Below are 21,346 nucleotides of genomic sequence, written 5' to 3'. Positions count from 1 at the left end.
ACTTTATACTGATTTTATATAATACTCTCAGTACTCTCTTTAAATTCTCTGTTGCTTCCCTAATATGTAAGCAATTTTGAAACTACTTCTTACTGCCCCTTCTTTCTATGTAGCTGCTAGTTTTATCCTAGTGTCAATTTGTATAGTTTTTATTTCTTGATTTCTCAGCTTCAAGTGCTATCTTTTTACTTCTATGTAATACCATTGATGTAATCAGTGAACTTATTTAACTTTCTACCTACTCATCCCTTTGCTCCCATCTTTTGTTGGTTGTAATAATTTTACATTATTTTGATAATGTAAAATTATCTGATTTTGTCTTATCCCCACCCCCATCTTTAATCTTAATTCTTACAGTTGAACACATGCATATATGTAAAATATGCATCTTAAAAATTATTTACTGATAGACTGTATGGTCAAAATGTTTGGAGACCATTACACTAAATACCTATGTCTTTTAAAGAATTTGTCTGGGCTGACAAAGATAACTTTTAGCTATAGCTCCTTTCTAGGTATACTTTTTTATACTTCAAACCCAAATCCCCAAACATGAGAATTCCCTTTTTTCTTTTTAAATATACACATATAAGATATTTTATTTCAAAAAGCACAGAACATTATACAAGTTTTAAATTTACATTTTGCAATAAAAGATATCAATATATGCATTATTTGTATAACTTCATCATGGATGGAATTTGGATCAGTGGTATAAACATGTGGCAGTCACTAAATATAGATCATCATCACAGTGAACCAAAATGCATAGTTGTTATGAAATGACAAATGACCACTAAAGGGTGAACTCAGCCCATACACCACGATAATAAATTAATTATACAGATATATGTTTTTCTTCACTGTATCATTAAAATTCCTGCTAGCCCCTCACCAAACATTCAAAAAACACAGTTTTGGAGCCATCCTGTTGAACCAGTTCCTCCACATACTACACTAAAGAAAATAAAGTGACTTTTTGCTCATTTTTAAGTAAACTTCATATGCTTAATTAAACTGTTTCCAATGATGAAGGCAAACAACTAGGATATTTGAATATAATTAGAAATCCCTTGGGCTGGGGGCAGCACTGAGAGATGTATGTTCATCTACAGTGCAGAGATCTGAATCAATCTCAGGAAATGGAACTCAATAGGAAATGGGTTCTTTGGCAGTAAAGATCTGACTGGCCATTGCAGGGCAGTCCCTCTGGCAGCTTGAGAGCTTAACCCTAGAATTTATGAAGTGGATAGAGAAAGGTTAGAAATAAAAAATCAATTTATCTTTGCTAAACTGGGACCAATCAATTAGGGCAGAAGTCAGCATCTTCTGTTGCCTAGGCTGGTTCAGACTTCCCAGTCAGACAATCCATCCAACAAAATTATATAAGAAATAAAAGGAGATGTTATAATCGTTTAATCATACTGGCAAATTTGACAAACTGAATACTGAAATTTCTAATCCTCACCCATCAATAGTTAGAAACTGTTTATTGGAGTTGTATCTATTTCCTGATACCTTCTGAATAATAATTATTCAGGTAGAAAATCATGATTGTGATTCTGATGCCTGTTCATGCCAATCCCTTACTGCAAAATCCAGAATTTCTTTACTTTACATAAAAATACCAAAAAAATCTAACCCCAAATGTGCATCATCAATCACTTTGCAAATATATTTTTATTTGCTTGCCTTTGCTGAGCAAAAAGAAGGTAGGAAAACATTTATACACATACATGACCGTGGTCACCAAAGGCAAAATAAGACGGTCTTTGAATGTATCTTTCAAACTCCTAACATTACCCCAGAGACAACAGAAGCTAAAATATAAGATTTCAATCTATCTTCTGCCTGCTGTTTTATATCATAAGTTCTTGATATAAAAAGTTAAAGCCAAAAACCAAGAAGTCTATGCACAGATGCAGGAGAGCTCTGTTATTTATAAACAAGATGGCTCAACCACAGCATGTTATAACAGGACACAGACTACTGACCACGTGGCTTTTTTCGTTGGTTATACTACTCATATACCCAGAGTTTATGAAAAGTTTGCACACAGATAACAAATGAAGGATCTGTCTTACAAAGACACAGAATGTTACAGAACAGGCTTAAATCTGATTGTTCTAATTTACAGCTGCCATGATCCATTCACTGGGGGAATTTTCTTATCCTCATTCTATAGATAGTTTACATCAGAATTGCATCAGGTTTCTGAGTCAAATAGAGTGGTGCCACAATCAAGAGGTAAGTGAACTCATTTTAGAAACTTGCCTTTGGAAAATGGAAAGTATAATTTCAAAACTCAACAAAGCTAATCCTCACCATCAGAGGTGAGGACTGCAGCCTTTCTTTCATCAGGGATAAATAATGAATACAAAAAAAAATAATAATAATAATGAATACATTATCCTAACTCTTCTTGAGGTCTACAGTAGGAAAAAAAAAGCTTTTCCACACTGGCAGAAATTTGCCTTAGAAATGGAAACTCTGTCCATATAGAAATATAGTTTAATTTCTGGCTGAAACAGTAAGTGGCACTTTAGGGGCATTTCCTTAAGAGAGAAATTATAAAATTTTTACTTTTTGGAAAACTTTCTCAACTGAAGTATACTGCATGGTTTCTGAATTTCTCTTTAGCTTCAAGGAAGACTAACACAGATTATTAAAATCTTGTCAGTGATCCATTAGCTAAATTAAATTTGGGGGGGAAACACCAAATACAAGTTGTAGAAGAGTCAACCAACATATAAGAATGCCCACAACTGCTTGATGTGACTTCATTTATCAGGTGGACGAAGTGAAGTGGGACAGATTATGAAGGGAAGTAAGTTTTCTGGAACTATTAGCAGAATCAGACACTTGGGGTGAAGAAGCATTTCTTTAGTGTTCTGGAACATAAAATAGATTAATCTATGTCTTTTTTTTTTCCTTTAAGCATATGTTCATTAATTGAAAGAAATACTCCATTAAGGAATATTTTATTGACGTATGTGAATCTGGACATGGAGCAAAAGACCCTCCAACCCTTCTTCCCCAGCCCTCAGTAAGGTCTCCATAATTTTGAATCAGTCTTCATTACTGTCTTCATTCGTGATTCTCCCCAGGCAGAGTTGGAGCTCACAGTAACTGCCAGTTGAATCCGAATAACATCTGATTAGTTTCCTGGCTTCTAGCAATCTCTTCTATGATGCAGTGTTGCTGCCACACCAAATGGAGCTTCCGATACCGCTCACGAGATAAATGAAGGGGGTTGCCCCTCCTTCAGGGGGAGAAAAAAACATGTAAGCTTGAATCAAATAACTACTACATCTTTATTGTTTAAACTAGTCTGAACTTTTGAGATGTTCTTGGAACTGGGAGGAATCACCAGGACAAGGTTTTAAAAGGTATATTTTCCCTTGACCACTGATCACTATGAACTTGGTAAGTTACTTAGCTAATGAAGAAGAAACTTACTCCTTGATTATTCAGAAAAATAGGTCAAGTATACCATGGGCATTATGGGACCCCATTTAAATGGCTAGAAAGGTTTATAACTTGAAGCAGTTCTATTCTTTTTTGAGTGGTTAGCCTGAGTAGGTCTTTAATGGCTTTCTGGCCTCTTACAGTTTATCCAGCTTTGATTTCTGATCTTTGTAGGGTAGAGGTTAGGTCTGAGGTGTAACACTAAGCCCTCAAATTATACGCTGCTCCGCAGAAATACTTAGTTATTATTGTCTTTATGACACAACAAACTTGCTGGTGATTAGCAAGTATTTAAATAAAATTACTCCACACCAATTCTAAGGTTGCACAGTTTGTAACACTGTATAACAGCTAATTCAAAATGACTGAAGTTTGGCCGTTGCCAATGATGGAGAACTGTGAGACTCTCATCCCTGGGGCACTCACATGTCTCAGCTGGTTGGGTATTTTCATATTGCCTAACTAACTTAAAAATTCTGCTTCTTTGTACCTTTCTGGAACAACACAGACCTCTTATCCTCAATCATTAACTACTTTCACCACCCAGCTTTTTCTTCCTGAATCCAAAGACTTTCTCTATACAGGTCAAAAGCTGTTACAATAAAAACAAATCTCCATATGAACAAAGAGGTTCCAAGCCTCATCTAATAAGCCGATTCATTCTGAATAATATATTGGGTTGAAAAAGTTCGTTCGGATTTTTCCGTAAGACGTTACAAAAATCCCAAACAAACTTTTTGGCGAAGCCAAAATTTCAAAAGAACACACTTTTAGTTAAACAAAAAGAGCTTATGGTAAGGGGATCTAATCTTTACCTATATCTACTTTTGGGACCATTGTGGCCTTACCTCCTTTTTCTCATACCCATGAGTGGTACTCCAGTTCCTAACACCAGTGAAGGATACAGAAAATTACAGGATTCTAAGCATTTTTGTTAATGTTTAGAAGCAAAGAAGGCTGACATAGCTGGCTAATAAAAAGTTTCAAGTATTGCAATGGAAACAATGAATTTCCATTTTAAACCAAACTCCCTCGCTGGATACTACAGATTTCTTTCTTTTGTACATCAGCGTCAATTAAACCTTCTAAGTAATTCTGAAGAAAGGTTGATTAAAAATAATACAGCATTCAAACATTAGGATGGCGGGGGTCTAAAAATTTTGGAGAAGCACAAACTTGTTGAAAATTATGTGTTACATTTAGGATGGCATCATATTTAATATTTTCAATTTATAGCTATTTAAAAATATCTCTCAGTATTAGCTTTTGTGTTTAAAGAGCTGCCACCATCCATGTACAATAATGTGAGTAAAATTTAAAAAACTTACTTCAGGCCAGGGTCTGTTTCTCCATATTCATCCAAATAAGGGGCTGGATAGGCACAGCCCCTGGCTTTACCTTCAACCAGGACTACTCTACATTCTCTGATTCTAAGGGACAAAACAACCAACAGAAATATTACTAAGTGCATGTATGCAAATGACAGGCACTGTGTCAAAGTTAATCTAGAGAAAAGACATGGTATCTGTTAAGAATTCAGTATAAAGACAATATAGACAAACAGACTAAATCGTGTTTTGTCTAAATAAAAGAGAATGAACATTGCTATTTTTGTTGAAGCTATGGGAAAGGATCAATGGATTTAGGGAAATGGGACCAGTCAGTAATACTGACTAAATATACTGAAGAGAAGAAGGAGGCTGTCCTATGTGAACCATAGGTACCCTGGAAGATGGTGGCTGGGGTTGTTTCTGTCCTATTTCCTGACCTATGACCTGGAGCGGGGGAGGGAGCTTAACAGAAGAATAGAACCATATCTCCTAGTCTGATAACCCTGGGCCAGAAAGAAGGTCATCTATGGAAGTGTCAAGCCTTTTCTGGTTAGAGCCAGCCTCCAACAGTGCACATTATAAAGAACCACTGTAACCCTGAAGGTACTTGGGACTCTTAACAGCAGAGGAATGGAAAAATAAAAAATAATGTTCGTGTACATAAGAGATAAGTACTCTAGAGAGAAATTATAAAATAAACAGTTGGAATAGGTAGTGGGTTTACTCGCTGTAGGTACCCTAGAAGAAAATGGGTGTTTGGGCTTTGCTTCCATACACTTATTCTCCTTGTTCCAACAGATGCTGATTAGCAGTGACTACATATTCCCTAGTGAGTGAGATGTTTGGGTTTATATAAACAGAAACTAGATTACATGGGGAGAACGGAAAGAAAAAGCACACGCATCCACTTTGAATTTTTTCTCTCTCTCAGGAAACGTGCATTCTTCTTTCATAAATACAAGAGACTATTGGTCTGTTCTCAGTCATTTGCTAAGACACCAGGGAAAACAATGGTTGGTTGATAGAGGAAGTGAAGCAAATTAAAACATTCAAAGGATAACATAAACTAACAATGTACATGTCCTTTGAAAATATAAGTTTTAGGACTCTAAACTCTTTCACTATACCTGATTTTTACACAACACCAGAGTAATCAATATAAAGTCTATCATATTTCACGTTTCCATTTTTTTTTTTACCATCTTTATTGGAGTATAATTGCTTTACAATGTTGTGTTAGTTTCTGCTGTGTAACAAAGTGAGGCAGCTATACGTATACATATATCCCCATATGCCCTCCCTCCTGCATCTCCCTCCCAACCTCCCTATCCCACCCCTCTAGGCGGTCACAAAGCACCGAGCTGATCTCCCTGTGCTATGCGGCTGCTTCCCACTAGTTATCTATTTTACATTTGGTAGTGTATATATGTCAATGCTACTCTCTCACTTCGTCCCAGCTTACCCTTCCCCCTCCCCATGTCCTCAAGTCCATTCTCCACGTCTGCATCTTTATTCCTGTCCTGCCCCTAGGTTCATTAGAACCTTTTTTTTTTTAAGATTCCATATATATGTGTTAGCGTACGGTATTTGTTTTTCTCTTTCTGACCTACTTCACTCTGTATGACAGACTATAGGTCCATCCACCTCAATACAAATAACTCAATTTCATTTCAAGTCTACCATATTTGTTTAAGGTTTTCCACAAATAATGAAAATGTGAACAGATTCCAATTTTTAACTTATTTTTTAAACTACTTACTTCATATTTTTTAAACTATTATTTACATTTGAGAAGATACTTAAGTATCTTTTCAAATGCAATTGCATGTGAATAACAGGTCTATGCTCTAACTTCTGACAGATCATATCCTATCAACATACTGTCCTGCCATAATGGCCACCAGACTGGATTCAGATTCCTTAAGTTCATTATGAAGCTTCCTACTTACTTTAGGAAAATGCAGACTCCAGCTCCACAGTGAAGGGCATGAAAAATGCAAGCTCCCACCTCTTCCCCATTCACAATTTCTTGGCAGCAAATGTTCTGAGAACACAGTATGGCTCCGCAGAAAAGACAGAGGACAGGGTGCTTTCGCTCGTCATCTGCAGACCGTGGGCACCTCAAAAGGGAAGAAAACATTCAGTATGGTGGAGAAATAATAAAAGCATGATATAATCAGTTAGCAGTGTTTTAGATGTATTAGCAGTGTTTTCATCACTGGCTGCTTTGCAGAAAAGAAAGCTCTTAAAACACAAGTAAACATCTAATTAGATGATTCCTCTTTAATACTTTTCCTTAAGAAGATAACAAAAAGTCTTCTGATTAATTCATAGTACGAAAATTTATTTTTAAATATGCAGTGTTCTGGGAATTCCCACAAAGTGTGGCACTTAAATATGCCTTGAGATTGCGATGCATTTAGAGAATCCAGTCTTCATCTGACATGACCAATTTACAGTCAGCTCCCCCTCTGGATTGGTTTAGTCAATCTTGTGTCCTCAATGTTGGAGCAATGACCTTGAAGGTGTACAATTACTGTTGTTGTTTTAACCACAATTTTCAGTAAGGGTTTAAACACATTTCCCCCACTTCTTTGAAGTATTGAGATCTTTAGGGTTGAAAGGGGAGACTGCAGTCTTTGAGTTGATGCACTTTTCCATCTGTGGAACACAGCCAAGTCTTGGGAAAGAAAAAGTGACAAAGTTGACTTGTTTGAACCAAGTAGTACTATGAGATCTGGCCATTTGACACAGTGGCATGCTAGAGCCTTGCTATAATGCCCCCAAGAGGGGTATCACTCTCTGAATTAAAGTGATAATGGCTATCTTTGTAAAAGGAGCTTCTTATACTCCTATCTCTGCTGTATAATGGACATAAAGCAAGCATCAATTTGGACAGAAAAAAATAAATGCAACCCCAGAAGAGATCCAGTGATGTCCACAATTGGGTCAGAATAAAGAGCACCAAAATGAATCTCTAATATGGTATTAACAGTTTATTCTCTGATGCCCACTTTCTTAGGCAAGATAAGAAAATCACTATTCTCTACACAGGAGCAGAGGGACTCCCTGCACAGGTATTCCATTCCTGTCTCCTATAGATGAGGGGGTTATTTTCACTTCCCGGGCGTTGCTCTTTTTGGATAAAGCCAACATCTTCTTTAACTTTTAGCACAGGATGGCTGAGTCCCATCCTATAGAGGAAAATGGGAGTGATGTCCCTGAAATACAGTCACTGATCAGCCATGCTCCTACACTAGAGATGACTCAGTCTTAATGGAAACCAGTAGTAACAATAAAACTGGAAGAGAGCATAAGATTTATTATCATTTTTACTTGAAACCAATAAGTACTAATATCATTCAGGAGCATCGTCACTGTGATTAATGATTAACACTCTTCTCAGAGCCAACAGCATGATACCCTTGAATGACTAGAAAACAATATCTATTCACAGGGTGTCTGTGATACCAATGCAGCCCCAAGATTAGGAAAGTCACTGAATCTGGAGCTGGATGCAGTCTCTGAAATCATCCAGCTAATTTTTGGAGGGCTGAGAGGTAAAGTGATTCAGTCACTTCCTTAGTTGGCTGACCTTAATCTGCCTGAGACAAGCAGCAAGGGAGCTGAAACTGAGGTCAATTTTAACTGGTAATAGAGGCTGAACTATGGGCTGCCCAAGCTCCTGATGGGCCAGTTAAACTCCCTGGCTTTGTGGCTCAAAGCAATGGTTGTAACTAAATAAGAGAATTTCCTTAGTCATTCTGTAGGGTGGTGATTCTCAGAGTGGGCCAAAGAAGGGCTCTTCAAGCCCTTAAGATGACCCTGAACTGCATTCTCTCCTTTTGAGTCCTTCAAATGACAGCAAGTTATTTAACATATAACTAAAGACTAAGTCACCTTATAGATCAAGGCAGTTAACTGGAATTATTAATTAGTATCCTTAAATTTGAGAGTTAGTTGTGTTTACTGAGAGCTCTAATTAAGTTTACTAAGAAGTTTAGCTGCTGCACAATGCTTAGGAACATTACAAAACGCCTAACTGAGCTTTGGAATTTCTGCAATTTTGGAAAACGATGCCTTGTCACCAGTACTTTATCAATGGAGTCTTGAATAGGCTTTGATTTTCAAGCTACTGAGATTCTTGCCTTTTAATTACTAGTTACTGCTAGTTTCATGTCATCATTATCAGTCTGGTTTGCTATGGGTGGTGTGTGATGCAACTGGATTGTCAAGGATACAGAACTGCACCAATAATAATTTTGGCTTATTATTTTCAAGATGATGCGTTGTGATTCAAATATGAAATATTCACAAACCAATGGCTGAAGCAGATACAAATATGATTTCTCCATTCAGTGACATTTCACTGGTGGTGTGCTGCTCATTAATTTATGCTATTCAAATAACTTGCACCATATTATAGAAGGCAAAACAAAAATTACGGTTAACCTTATTGAACATAATTTTATCATATAGCATCATGGGTTTAACCTCATGTTGTTCTCTTATAAAAGTAACTAACAGGTAATTCATACATGGTATTAGCAATGAGCACAATGTAACTTGTTTTTATTGCTTCTCACTAGTCTTTATCAGCCAGTATTTTTTTCATTTGAAAGTGATCAGTGAAAGGGAAGACGAAGATGAAAGGAAGTTTGAGAAACACTGCTTTAGAGTAGTGTTTAACCTGACTGAGGCAGGAGGAACATGGTGCCAGAAGAGGCTAACGGGTATACTCCTCTTTCCAATACCCGGGCTTGCACTTTGAGTCACAGTGTTGTCTGTTTTACTGTTATAACGGGCTTCCATATAAGATTGTGTTTGGGGCTTCCCTGGTGGCGCAGTGGTTGAGAATCTGCCTGCTAATGCAGGGGACACGGGTTCGAGCCCGGGTCTGGGAAGATCCCACATGCCACGGAGCAGCTGGACCCGTGAGCCACAACTACTGAGCCTGCGCGTCTGGAGCCTGTGCCCCGCAACGGGAGGGGCCGCGATAGTGAAAGGCCCGCGCACCGCGATGAAGAGCGGTCCCCGCACCGTGATGAAGAGTGGCCCCCACTTGCCGTAACCAGAGAAAGCCCTCGCACGAACCGAAGACCCAACACAGCCAAAAATAAATAAATAAATAAATAAATAAAGTAGCTATAAAAAAATTAAAAAAAAAAAAAAAAGCTTAAGTTGTCAAACGCCTACTTGGTAACTTTAAAAGATTGTGTTTGGGGAAAAAAAGTGTTCTTCAGTGTTATTTCAGTGAATGAATGTGGTCACCACACTGTAATGCATGTAAAACAGTGTTTAAAGACACATGTATAAAAGATATTTCTAAGACTGCTACTTGCTTGGGAAGTTGAGAACAGTGCGGTTCCTCTACCAGAACAACTACTGATCTGGCAAGAACTGTCTGAAGCAATTATTCTGGGAACTCAGAGTCGGGACAAACAGTTGCAGTGTCCAGAGGAGTGCTTGACAAAAATGAGGCTAGTAAATTTCAGTGGATTTTGGCATTCTGTGTAGTGGTTACCATCCCTTATCCCCCAGCCCCACAGCAGGTAGCTATGGGGGTGGCTGCCCACAATCCTGGTGCAGCATGCTGGTGCCAAGGTGGGCAAGAGGGACCTTGTCTTCAAAAATTAGGGTTGTATGTTTAGTTTTGCCTGGCAGTTCACTGAGGGGCTGGCACAGAAACTGACCAGTTTCAGCTCCCATGGGCTGAAGCAGCTTCCTTGGCGGTGATGGTAGTAGAGGGGATTTAAAGAGGCAGAATAGTCTTCATATCTTTTCTTCTCTTTTTTTTTTTTCTTATTGCATCCAGGCATTTAAGGAAATCTCTGTCAGTTACTGGCTGACCACAGAGATGATGGAACACAGACTTCAGTGAACACACAACGAATAGAGTCTTTGCAAAAATAGTTTGGAAAAGTCACTAAAACAAACAGATAACTACAGCCTTTATCAAGCAACAATGGCAATTCCTGGGATGTGGTAAGAATCTGATTTCCAGAGTTATACATTACAATGCTCAAAATGTCCCATTCTCAACAAAGCTTACAAAGAAACAGAAAAGTATGGCCCATTCACAGGAAACAAAAAAGAGACTGACAGAAATCATCCCTAAGGAAGCCCAGCCATGAGACATAATAAACAAAGACTTTAAATTAACTCTCCTAAATATGCTCTTTGAAAGAAACCATTAACAACAACAACAAAAAAAACCTAATGGAAATCAGGAAAGTTGCAGGGTACAAGATCAACAGACAAAAATCAGTTGTGTTTAAATACACCAGCAAGGCTTCCCTGGTGGCGCAGTGGTTAAGAATCCGCCTGCCAATGCAGGGTACACAGGGTTCGAGCCCTGGTCCAGAAAGATCCCACATGCCGCGGAGCAACTAAGCCCGTGCGCCACAACTACTGAGCCTGCGCTCTAGAGCCCGCGAGCCACAACTACTGAAGCCTGCGCGCCTAGAGCCTGTGCTCTGCAACAAGAGAAGCCACTGCAATGAGAAGCCCGTGCACCGCAACAAAGAATAGCCCCTGCTCACTGCAACTAGAGAAAGTCTGCGTGCAGCAACGAAGACACAATGCAGCCAAAAATAAATAAATACATACATACACCAGCAATGAACAATCCAAAAAGGAAATTAAGAAAACAATTTCATTTACAATAGCTTTCAAAATAATAAAATACCTATGAATAAATATAATCAAGGAGGGAAAAGTCTTGCATACTGTATGAAAACTACAAAACATCACTGAATGAAATTCAAGCAGGCCTAAGTATAGAAGGCATCCATGTTCATGGACTGGAAGACTTAATACTGTTAAGAAGGCAACACTCTCCAAAGCAATCTATAGATTAATGCAATCTCTATTAAAATCCCAATTGCCTCTTTTGCAGAAATGAAAAAGCCAATTCTCAAATTCCAATGTAATTGCAAAGGACCCCATATAGTCACAACAGTATTGAAAAAGAAAAAGTTGGAAAGCTCTCATGTTACAATTTCAAAGCTTACTACAAAGGTACAGTAATTTAAAAATGTGGTACTAGCATAAGGATAGACTTATAGACCAATGGAATAGAATTGAGAGTCCAGAAATAAACCCAAACATCTGTGACCAATTGATTTTCAAAGTAGGTGCCAAAACTATTTAATGAGGGGGAAAGAACAGTCTCCAAAAATGGTGCTGGGACAACTGGAAACCACATGAAAAAAAGAATGAAGTTGTACCTCCTACCTTATTCCAAAAATTAATTCAAAACAGATACACAGCCTAAATATGAGCTAAAACTATACAATTATTTGGAAAAAACATGGGACTAAATCTTCATGATCTCAGATTTGGCAACAAATTCTTAGTTTTGATACCAAAAGCACAAGCAACAAAAGAAAGAAACATAAAATGGACTCATACATCAAAGGACATTATGAAGAATATGAAAACACAACTTATAGGAGGAAATATTTGCAAATTAAAATCTAATAAGGGTTTAATACCCAGAAGATAAAAAGAACTCTTACAACTCAACAACAAAAAAGATAGTGCAATTATAAAATGGGCTTGGGATTGCCATATACACTAATATGTATAAAATAGATAACTAATAAGAACCTGCTGTATAGCACAGGGAACTCCACTTCGCTGTACAGTAGAAACTAAAACAACATTGTAAAACAACTATACCCCAATTAAAAAATTAAAAAAATAAAAAATAAAATAAATGAAAAATAAATAAATAAACAAAATGGGCAAAAAACTTGAACACACATTTCTCCAAAGAACATATACAAATCTGTAACAAGCACACAAAAAGACGTTCAACATCCTTGATCATTAAGGAAATGTATATCAAACCGCAGTGAGCTACTATTTTTCACCCACTGGGATTGCTTTAATTAAAAAACAAAAAGCAAACAAACCAGAAAATAAAAAGTGCTGGTGAGAATATGGAGAAACAGGAGCCCTCATACATTCTGGTGGGAATGTAAAATGGTGCAGCCATTGTGGAAGACAGTTTAATGGTTCCTTAAAATGTTAAACATAGGATTACCATAATGATCCAGCATTCCACTCCTAGGTATGTATACCCAAGAAAAATTAAAATATATGTCCAACCAGAAACTTGTACATGAATGTTTATAGTAGCATTATTCATAATAGTCAAAAGAGGGAAACAACTTAAATGCCCACCAATGGATGAATAGATTAATGAACTTTGGTATATACATACAATGAAATATTATTTAGCCAAGAAAGGAATGAAGTACTGATCATCCTACAACTTGGATGAACCTCAAAGACATACTAAGTGAAAAAAGCCAGACACAAAAGGTCATAGATTGTATGATTCCTTTTATATAATATATCTAGAATAGGCAAATCCATGGAGACAGAAAGCAGATTATCAGTTACTACAGAATCGGGAAAGAGCGGGATGGAGAATGATTATTTAGTGGATGCAAGGTGTTTCCCTGGGGTGATCAAAAAGTTTTGAAATTAGAGAGAAATAGTGGTTGCACAACATTGGCAATACACTAAATGCCAATGAATTATACAAAATTGTATGTTACGTGATTTTCACCTGAATTAAAAAAAAAAGATTGAAAATCACTGTTACAGAGGATGCTCAGTGGTCACTTTTTAAAAAAGTTTGCTAGTGGTGGTGAGTTTGCAAGCTCAAAAAAGTTTTAAATATATATTTCTTCTTACCTGAAATGAGAAGCTTGATTTAGGAGGCAGCTATAGTCATCAGGAAGCTCTATCAAACTATTTCTTTTTCTAGGGTACCTAGAAATATAATTTAAATGGCAATTTTATTTTATGAGTAAATAAGCCCAGATCAAAAACAGACCAAATAATAGAAGGAAGAATGTTTTAAAAATAACGAGAGGAGGGGAATTCCCTGGTGGTCCAGTGGTTAGGACTCTGTGCTTCCACTGCAGGGGGCATGGGTTTGATCCCTGGTCTGGTCGGGGAACTAAGATCCTACAAGCCGTGTGATGTGGCCCCCCAAAAAAAAAAAACACAACAGTTTAAGGATTCATATTTGCAATCCATAGTAATGGACAACTACTGAAGCCCATGTGCTCTAGGGCCCGCTGCCGCAACTACTGAAGCCCGCGCACCTAGAGCCCGTGCTCCGCAACAAGAGAAGCCACCGCAATGAGAAGCCTGCACACCACAACGAAGAGTAGCCCCTGCTCACCACAACTAGAGAAAGCCCGCACACAGCAAGAAAGACCCAACACAGCCAAAAAATATAAATAAATAAATAATTAATTTAAAAAAATTGTCCTTGAGGAAGAGATGGATTTTGATTAAACCATAACTTAAGGGAGATAGGGGGGCTGAAGAAAAGTTTTGCTGGGTAGTCTCTAAGCTTATAGAAAGGAAGAGATGGGGAGGAGGGAATAGTTTTATTTATATCTTTATTCTCAAAAAAAAAAAAAGTGGTTTATATGAATACTGTCACTACCCTCTCATTTTAATACACTAGCAACTCCAAGAAGCCTTTTAACAGGTATGCACTAGCTTAAGGAACAGGTGCTGGTGGTGTCAAACAATTTAAGAGGGAAAGGACAGCCACTCCAAGAAAAAAATCAACTGTATGAAGAATCAAATTTCCAGCAAAGACCTAACAGAAATGTAAGAAACAATGTGCTGAGTGAGAATGAAGACAACAGACTAGAAAGCATGCTCATCAACCAACTACTTTTGGAAACACAACTTGTAGATGGGGAAGGATTGAGAAGTAAAACCAACCTGACTATGGCGCTTTTTTGCTTCAAACAGTTTAGTAAGGCAGGGTCTGTACACCATCTATATGGGGAGCAGAGAGAAAAAGCAAATGGGTCATCACAACTTCAGTGGAATATCCATGGAGCCATCCTCTCCAAACCTCTGTCCCTTCTTTCCATGTGCCCTCCGCTAGACTTCTTTTACCTTACATCTTGTCCCCCTTTCTTCTCCCTTTTTCTCCCCTTCTTATTTCTGTCTATTTACCCCCCTCTTTTATTAATTTCTTTTTTAAAAGGTTATCTATTACTAGAAATACAGAAACCACTCTGAGTATTTTAACAAGAGGGAATTTAATACTAGGAATTGGAAATAAAGGTGACAGAAGGGCTGAGAAGCCAACCAGGAGTCAAAAAAGGCAAGGCAACCCAAAGATTAGCCAATAACAGGAAGCTACTACCCTTCCCAGGCTGCAGGAACAAAATAATATTTTTGGAGTGGTTTTGTTGGAGCTCAGGGTCACTGGTGGATGCTAGAACTACAGCAGACTTGTCTGGTGGGAACGAGATGTTCTGACATCCAGTAGAACATCAGTAGAACTGACAGTAGCCACTGTCAGGGATGCCCCACAAGGCAGAGAGAGGTGGCCTAAACACAGGTTTCTCTCTTCCTCCTGACCTCCAATATCTTGCCAGTGCCTCCCACAGGCTGAAGCCAACAGACAAGGGAGACTGGGAAATATGGCCTACAGAGGTCAGTCTCCTGCCTTTCAGAGCAGATGATGAGGAAAGGCTTTGAGGCAAGCAGAGCCAGGAGTGGTACAGACTTTGTTTCAAAGTTCGAATTTTTAACATTAAACTAGAATAGCAAGTTAAAAATGTATCAACTCCAACAAAATAAAAGTAAAATTAGTATAACCTACTGTGATTGCATTCAACACAAAGCATGATACTGATTTTTTTTTTGAATTCATTTTTATCACACTGAAAATCAGAATACCTCATGAGAAATGAGAAAACACAGAAAAGAACCCAAAAGAAGAGGTAAGAGCACAGAGAAAGGTGTCAAGAGATGGGCGGACATTCACACAAATCCTGACATGGGCATGCAGGGAAAAAGACACTGATTAAAGAAAAAGGAGAAAGAAAAAGGGTAGAAAATTGAAAAGACTAAAGGAAATCATGGGTGTGATACTGTGACTGATAACATTAAAAAAGCGACAAGCCCCAAATGGAAGTTACTTGTGCTAAGCCCACGTCCATCAAACCAAGACTTAACACCTAAACCTAACTGCAGTTTCAACCTTCCCCAGAAATGAAATCTTTACCCATCGGTCTGGAATTTCCTGGTCAGTACCAGTGAGGTAATCTGCCTAACAGATCCTTTTGTCCCGCAAAGGAAGGTGACCTTGCCTGAAATAATCCTTTTTTCATTTATGACTTCCTTGTCCCACCTCCTTGCTGACTATAAAAGGCTCCTTTCTACTTGCTAGATGGGTTGCTGCCCATTCATGAATCATTTAATAAAGCCAATTAGATCTTCAAACTTAATTTTTTTAACAATAATAAATATATTTGGTCTCTGACCCAGTTCCTGGCACAGACGGACACTGTCTTCAGCACTGAGCTTCCAAAACCCTTGGAACTTCCTAAGTGATGTGAGTGAAAAAGGTGTCTTTTGTTATGTTAACAAAGCGGCTTTTGAACAAAAGGGTGAGGGCTGGTAGCCAGGAGAACTAACCACGTGACTAGAGGGTTGGAACTTTCAGCCTCCCCTTACCCACCAGCCTCTGGGGAGGGAAGAGGGCTGGAGGATGAATCAGTCGCCAACGGCCAATGGTTTACTCAATCACGCTTACGTAATAAAGCTTCCATAAAACCTCTAAAGGACTTGATTTGGAGAGCTTACAGGTTGGTGAACACGTGTCGATTCAGGGAGAGTGGTGTGCTCAGAGAGAGAGGGTGGAAGTTCTGCTCCCTTTTCCTCATACCTTGCCCTATGTGTCTCTTCCATCTGGTTGGCCCTGAGTCATATCCTTTGATAAAAAACTGATGATCTAGTATGGAAAACGTTTCTCTGAGTTCTGTGAGCTGCTCTACAGATTGCCTTTTGGTGAGCACAGGTGACAACCTGGACTGTGCTGGCTCTTTCTGAAGTATGTGGGGATGGGGTCGTCAGTTTTATGGGACTGAGCCCTTAACCCATGGAATCTGACAGCACCTCCAGGAAGACAAGAGTCAGGATTGAGCTGAATAGCAGGACACCCAGCTGATGTTGCAGAATTACTTGCTGGATGCGTGGGAAAAACAACCCGCCCCCCCACCCCCCACAACAAGTATTGGAATTGGATGCCAGAATCTTTAATGGGGGAAATAAAGTAAGAGCAACATGATGAGAACTGATTATTAAAATGATGGTATATGTCAATTATATCTCAAAAAAAAAAAAGATGGAAAATGGTGGCAGCAAAGATAGGGTAAGGAGATTGGAGGTTTGGAGGGTAGAGAGTGATCAGAAGGGCCAGTAAGTAATGGGGTAGGAAGAAACTTTTAATAAAAAAAGACACACTTTTCCACAGGAAATTTAACTAGATGCATCTTTGATCTACCAAATGACCTTTATTTCCTCCCCAGTCACCCTGCTGAGAAATGTGCTACCATATGAGATATGCTACTATTGTAGCCCCACTTTGGGTTCCTCTGATGTTTAACTGTGACTGTACTGCTGCTTACAACAGGACCTATCCTCACTCCACCCACCACCCACCCCATTTAAAACTGGGATGAGATAGCAGCTGTGGGGAAAATAAGCACCATGAATGGTAGTCATGGTGGAACAAGCAGAAATTCCAGCTGCCCATTGCTGCTGGTCTTATCCCCAACTCCTTATGTGTGTGAATTAGGAATCTCGTATATTTTTGTCACCCCTTCAAACAATGCTAATCAATCTAAAAGCTTAGCAAATATTTTTAATTTAACATTTCCAAACTGTATAATAACCCAGTAATGATATTTTACCCCCACAGTACCTCTGCAGGAAGGGCCTTACAGTATCCCAATATTTATGGAAAAGCAGGAACAAATTTGTGGGTAAAGATAAATAGCTACAGAGTGCACTGTACTCTCCTTCTGCAGGATCTGCAAGGAAATAAAAACACATTTAATAAGTACATTATTCTTACCTGGTCAACAATAGAGTTTCTACATTGTTTATGCTCATTTCTATACTCTGTCTATACAGAGTATACTTTGTACTCTATAAAACTGTGGGTGACAAGACACAGTGATTTTTTTTTTTTTTTACAGTGATCCTTTTAAATCTGATTGAGTCATTCTCCTGATCAGACTTCTCCAACATCAAACCACCACAAAAATACAAAATACAAAAGTCCTTATTGTGGCATAAAGGCCCTACCTGATCTGGACCTCATCTCCTACCACCCTCCCCCTGTTCAATAGGCTTCGGCCACTCATCTCTACTATTCCTCGGCTATGTCAAGCAAAGCCTTTGCAGTTATTGTTCCTTCTGCTTAGGAATACTCTTCCTTCAATCACCCGCCCAGTTCAACCCTATCTCCTTTTTCAATGTCCCTTTGCTCAATATCTCCTCACAAAGAAGGCTTCCATGACTCTACCCCAGCATTCTCTACTCCCATAACCTGCTTTATTTTTCTTTGCAGCACTTATTACCATTTCACATTATACTATATATATTTATCTGTTTGTTTATATTTCATCTCCTCTCAAAAGAAAGGACTTTATCTTATCCACTGCCATACTACAGCACTGACTAGATAATATATGATTTTTTTAAAAATGAAAACAACAGATCTGTACTGACAACCACTTGGAAAGTAGCATCGTATTTATACAGAATCAGAACAAACCTACATCTAACAAACCCTACTGAACTGAGTTCAAGATATAGAACCCTCTTAAGGCTGACCTGAGAAAAGGACAAAAGAAAGAATCTCTGAGCAAATTTGATGACTCTTCCAAAATCATACAAACCTGATTTTTACCCATACAAAGCCACAAGGAAACCTTCTCTACCTTGATGTAGATTTAAGGCAAGTAAAGGAGAAAGGAAATGATTCTGTTACTCAAATACACATAGCCTTGGTTTATCACAACAGGCCTTTCCCAGTTAAAGGCCTTTAACTCTTTCACAATAGATACAGTCACATGCTCAAAATCCAAGAAACAGAGTATATAATAAAAATTTCCTCCTACCTAGCCAAACAGTTCTCTTCCCTTAAAAGCAATCAATCTTTCTAATTTCTTGTATACCCTATCCATTATACTCTGCACGCAGGCACTTTGTAAGCTCAAGTACAAAATCTGTACATAGATAGGAGCCATGAATAGGTTTTGCAGACTGTGAGGCTAATCTGGTTTCTGGCCTCACCTTTTACCTACACCAGGGCAGGGGCGCACACATGTTTGGAATGAACACTGATGAAAGAGGTGAGGAATGAAGTGGGTTTGCCTGCTCTCACCTTGTATTCTTGAGGTTGAAGGTAACAAAAAAAGTTTTATTTACTACTCTGTGATTTCATTTTCCTACTTACTGGTAAATAGTTCTTCAGGTGGAGTTACTCCAAGTAAATAGTGGAAAAACAATGCAGCACAGCGAAGATAAGGGATGATGCCATTCTTCAACGAGACCCATAAATACCAGCCAGGAATACCACACCCAATGCAGCTAAGAGGCAATAATTCCAGAACAGAACAGAATACAGATCAGACTAAAACCTAGACTGTAAACACATCCCCTTTCAAAAACATAGCTAAGCATTAAATAATTTTTTATCCATTTAATTTTTAAATATTTAAAACAAAATATTTAACTAGCTAAAGAAAACCACAAATCTTGCATTTTTTACCAGGTAGATGTTTAAGGCAAAGAACTACTTTTTTCTTTCCCCTAACCCTTGTAATGAAATGTGGAGCAAATATATTTAGCAATAACTAACCAAAGCAGCCAAGTTAGCTAAAAAAAAAAAAAAAAGTTAATACTTTCCTGATTTCTGTATTAAAATTGGTGATTTGCAGGGCAGTGAAACTAATCTATATGATACTATAATCTTACAACATAAAGAGTGAACCTTAATGTAAACTATGGACTGTAGTTAATAACAATGTATCAATACTGGTTCATCAATTTAACAAATGTACCACACAAATGCAAGACGTTAATAATGGAGAAATTGGTGGAGGGAGGGAGGAAATGGGAACGCTTTGTACTTTCTATTCAACCTTTCTGTAAACCTAAAACAGCTCTAAAAAAGTCTATTAACATAAAAATAAATACACACGCACACATATTCAGTACTTAAACTAAAAAAAAAAGTTGACTGGCGAAGAAGATGAAAACAAAGAGCAGAACGTGGCAGCAGATGAAGCGCAGCAGAGCACTCTACTGTACTTTTGGTTTTAACCTCTGCGTTGCCAATACACTTCACATACTATTCACAGCAGCCTTAAAAAACCTCTAGGTAATTAAGTGTATTAACTGTACGAATTGCTTTAAAAGGGCAACCTATTTTCAACTTTTTACATTTATTTAAATTCTAACTGTTGCATATTGTTAAAATTCTATCATCTTTTGCCTATGTTCCCATAACAGTTTACAAGAGTAAAGATGTGTCAAAACTTGTCTTAGACTCAGAAACAAATGAATGGGTAGGTTTTACTTGTTGTTATTCCAAAAGCCTTTTAACTGATTTTTAAAAACTGGAATTAAAATGGTTCAAAAGTTACACTGCCAAACAACTGAACAAAGATGTGGAATTATAAAAATAATACTGAAATAGACTGGACTAATGGACTGTTACTCACCCACTTGTATACTGAGAAACTTCTGCCAAGAAAGAAGATGCAGAACGAGCCTCTTCACTCTCTTCTTGAACTTGTGCAAGGGGGAGGCCTGAAAAAGAAATTCTGAAAGATAAATCTATGAATTTGCTATTCAATTTATCAATTAAACCTCAATTTTATGGTTCCAGGAAAATAAGCAATGTCAACTCAACTGAGGTTCTTTCCCTTGTTCTCAGTCTAAATTGTTGATCCTGAATATTAAAACTGTTATATAAACTTTATCAGTATGTTAGCTAGAGAAACAAATAGGGCAGAATCACAGCCTTGCTAAACATGATGTTTAATAAATATTTACCTCATTATAACATGACCAGGTAAATAAATTAGTGGTCATCTACCTGCTCGGGGTTCCTAGCTGTCCTGGCTAGCAGGCAGAAATTCAACCTCTAGAAAGGAAAGTGGGTTGCTGTTCTGCCTTCTTGCTCAAGCAAAGAGACACATAAAAAGAATCTTGTCGGGTTATTTTCCTCCATAATCTATCCTTAATCTTTAGTAGGACCATCCTAAACCTTTCCAGCAACTGCCACCTCTCCCATTTAAGTTAAAATTCTGTGTAAGCCACTGAAGTTCCCTGAACTTTAGTTTTATTGTATTAAAATGGGGATAAAAATGCCTACCTTCACTCTGCTGCGAGGGATGGGTACAGCACATTTGAGTAGTACTCTCTTGTTTTAAAAATATTTTGTTTATCCATTAATTCATCTGAAAGGCCACAGTTAAAATTACCCTGAGTCTCTTACCTTGAATATTGCCAGTTCTTTTCCTTTTTCAATTAAGGTTTCTTTAGAAAATACACTTTTTTTTTTAAAGGAAAATATATCATGAACTCATACTGATATTTCCAATTTAAATGTAAGAGTTCAATATTTGTATATGATTTTTTTTCAGTATGAGGTAAATTTTACATGCAATAAAATGCACAAATATTAAATG

At 37.8% G+C, this 21,346-nt stretch overlaps 1 protein-coding gene across 5 annotated transcripts in view; it reads right to left on the bottom strand.

Annotated features, from left to right (window-relative positions):
* Positions 1–578: 578 nt before the first annotated feature.
* UBR1 (ubiquitin protein ligase E3 component n-recognin 1) overlaps positions 579–21,346 on the bottom strand; it is a 151,083-nt gene continuing 130,315 nt past the window's right edge. For 4 of the 5 annotated variants that reach the window (XM_007173589.3, XM_007173591.3, XM_057541908.1 and 1 more), the window contains 8 exons: positions 20,375–20,462; positions 19,105–19,238; positions 17,563–17,671; positions 14,562–14,618; positions 13,509–13,586; positions 6,749–6,919; positions 4,797–4,898; positions 579–3,262 (listed from right to left, as the gene is read on the bottom strand). In XM_007173589.3, the coding sequence (XP_007173651.2) occupies positions 3,121–3,262; positions 4,797–4,898; positions 6,749–6,919; positions 13,509–13,586; positions 14,562–14,618; positions 17,563–17,671; positions 19,105–19,238; positions 20,375–20,462 (881 nt within the window). In that variant the 3' untranslated portion in view covers positions 579–3,120. The remainder of the gene's footprint in view (positions 3,263–4,796; positions 4,899–6,748; positions 6,920–13,508; positions 13,587–14,561; positions 14,619–17,562; positions 17,672–19,104; positions 19,239–20,374; positions 20,463–21,346) is intronic. The other variant, XM_007173590.3, reaches the window with a different exon arrangement.

The sequence above is a fragment of the Balaenoptera acutorostrata genome, chromosome 3 (genome assembly GCF_949987535.1).
Source record: "Balaenoptera acutorostrata chromosome 3, mBalAcu1.1, whole genome shotgun sequence".
In the NCBI taxonomy this organism is placed as follows: domain Eukaryota; kingdom Metazoa; phylum Chordata; class Mammalia; order Artiodactyla; family Balaenopteridae; genus Balaenoptera; species Balaenoptera acutorostrata.
The sequence above is the reverse complement of the archived record's forward strand: the minus strand, read 5'-3'. Positions and strand labels throughout refer to the sequence as shown.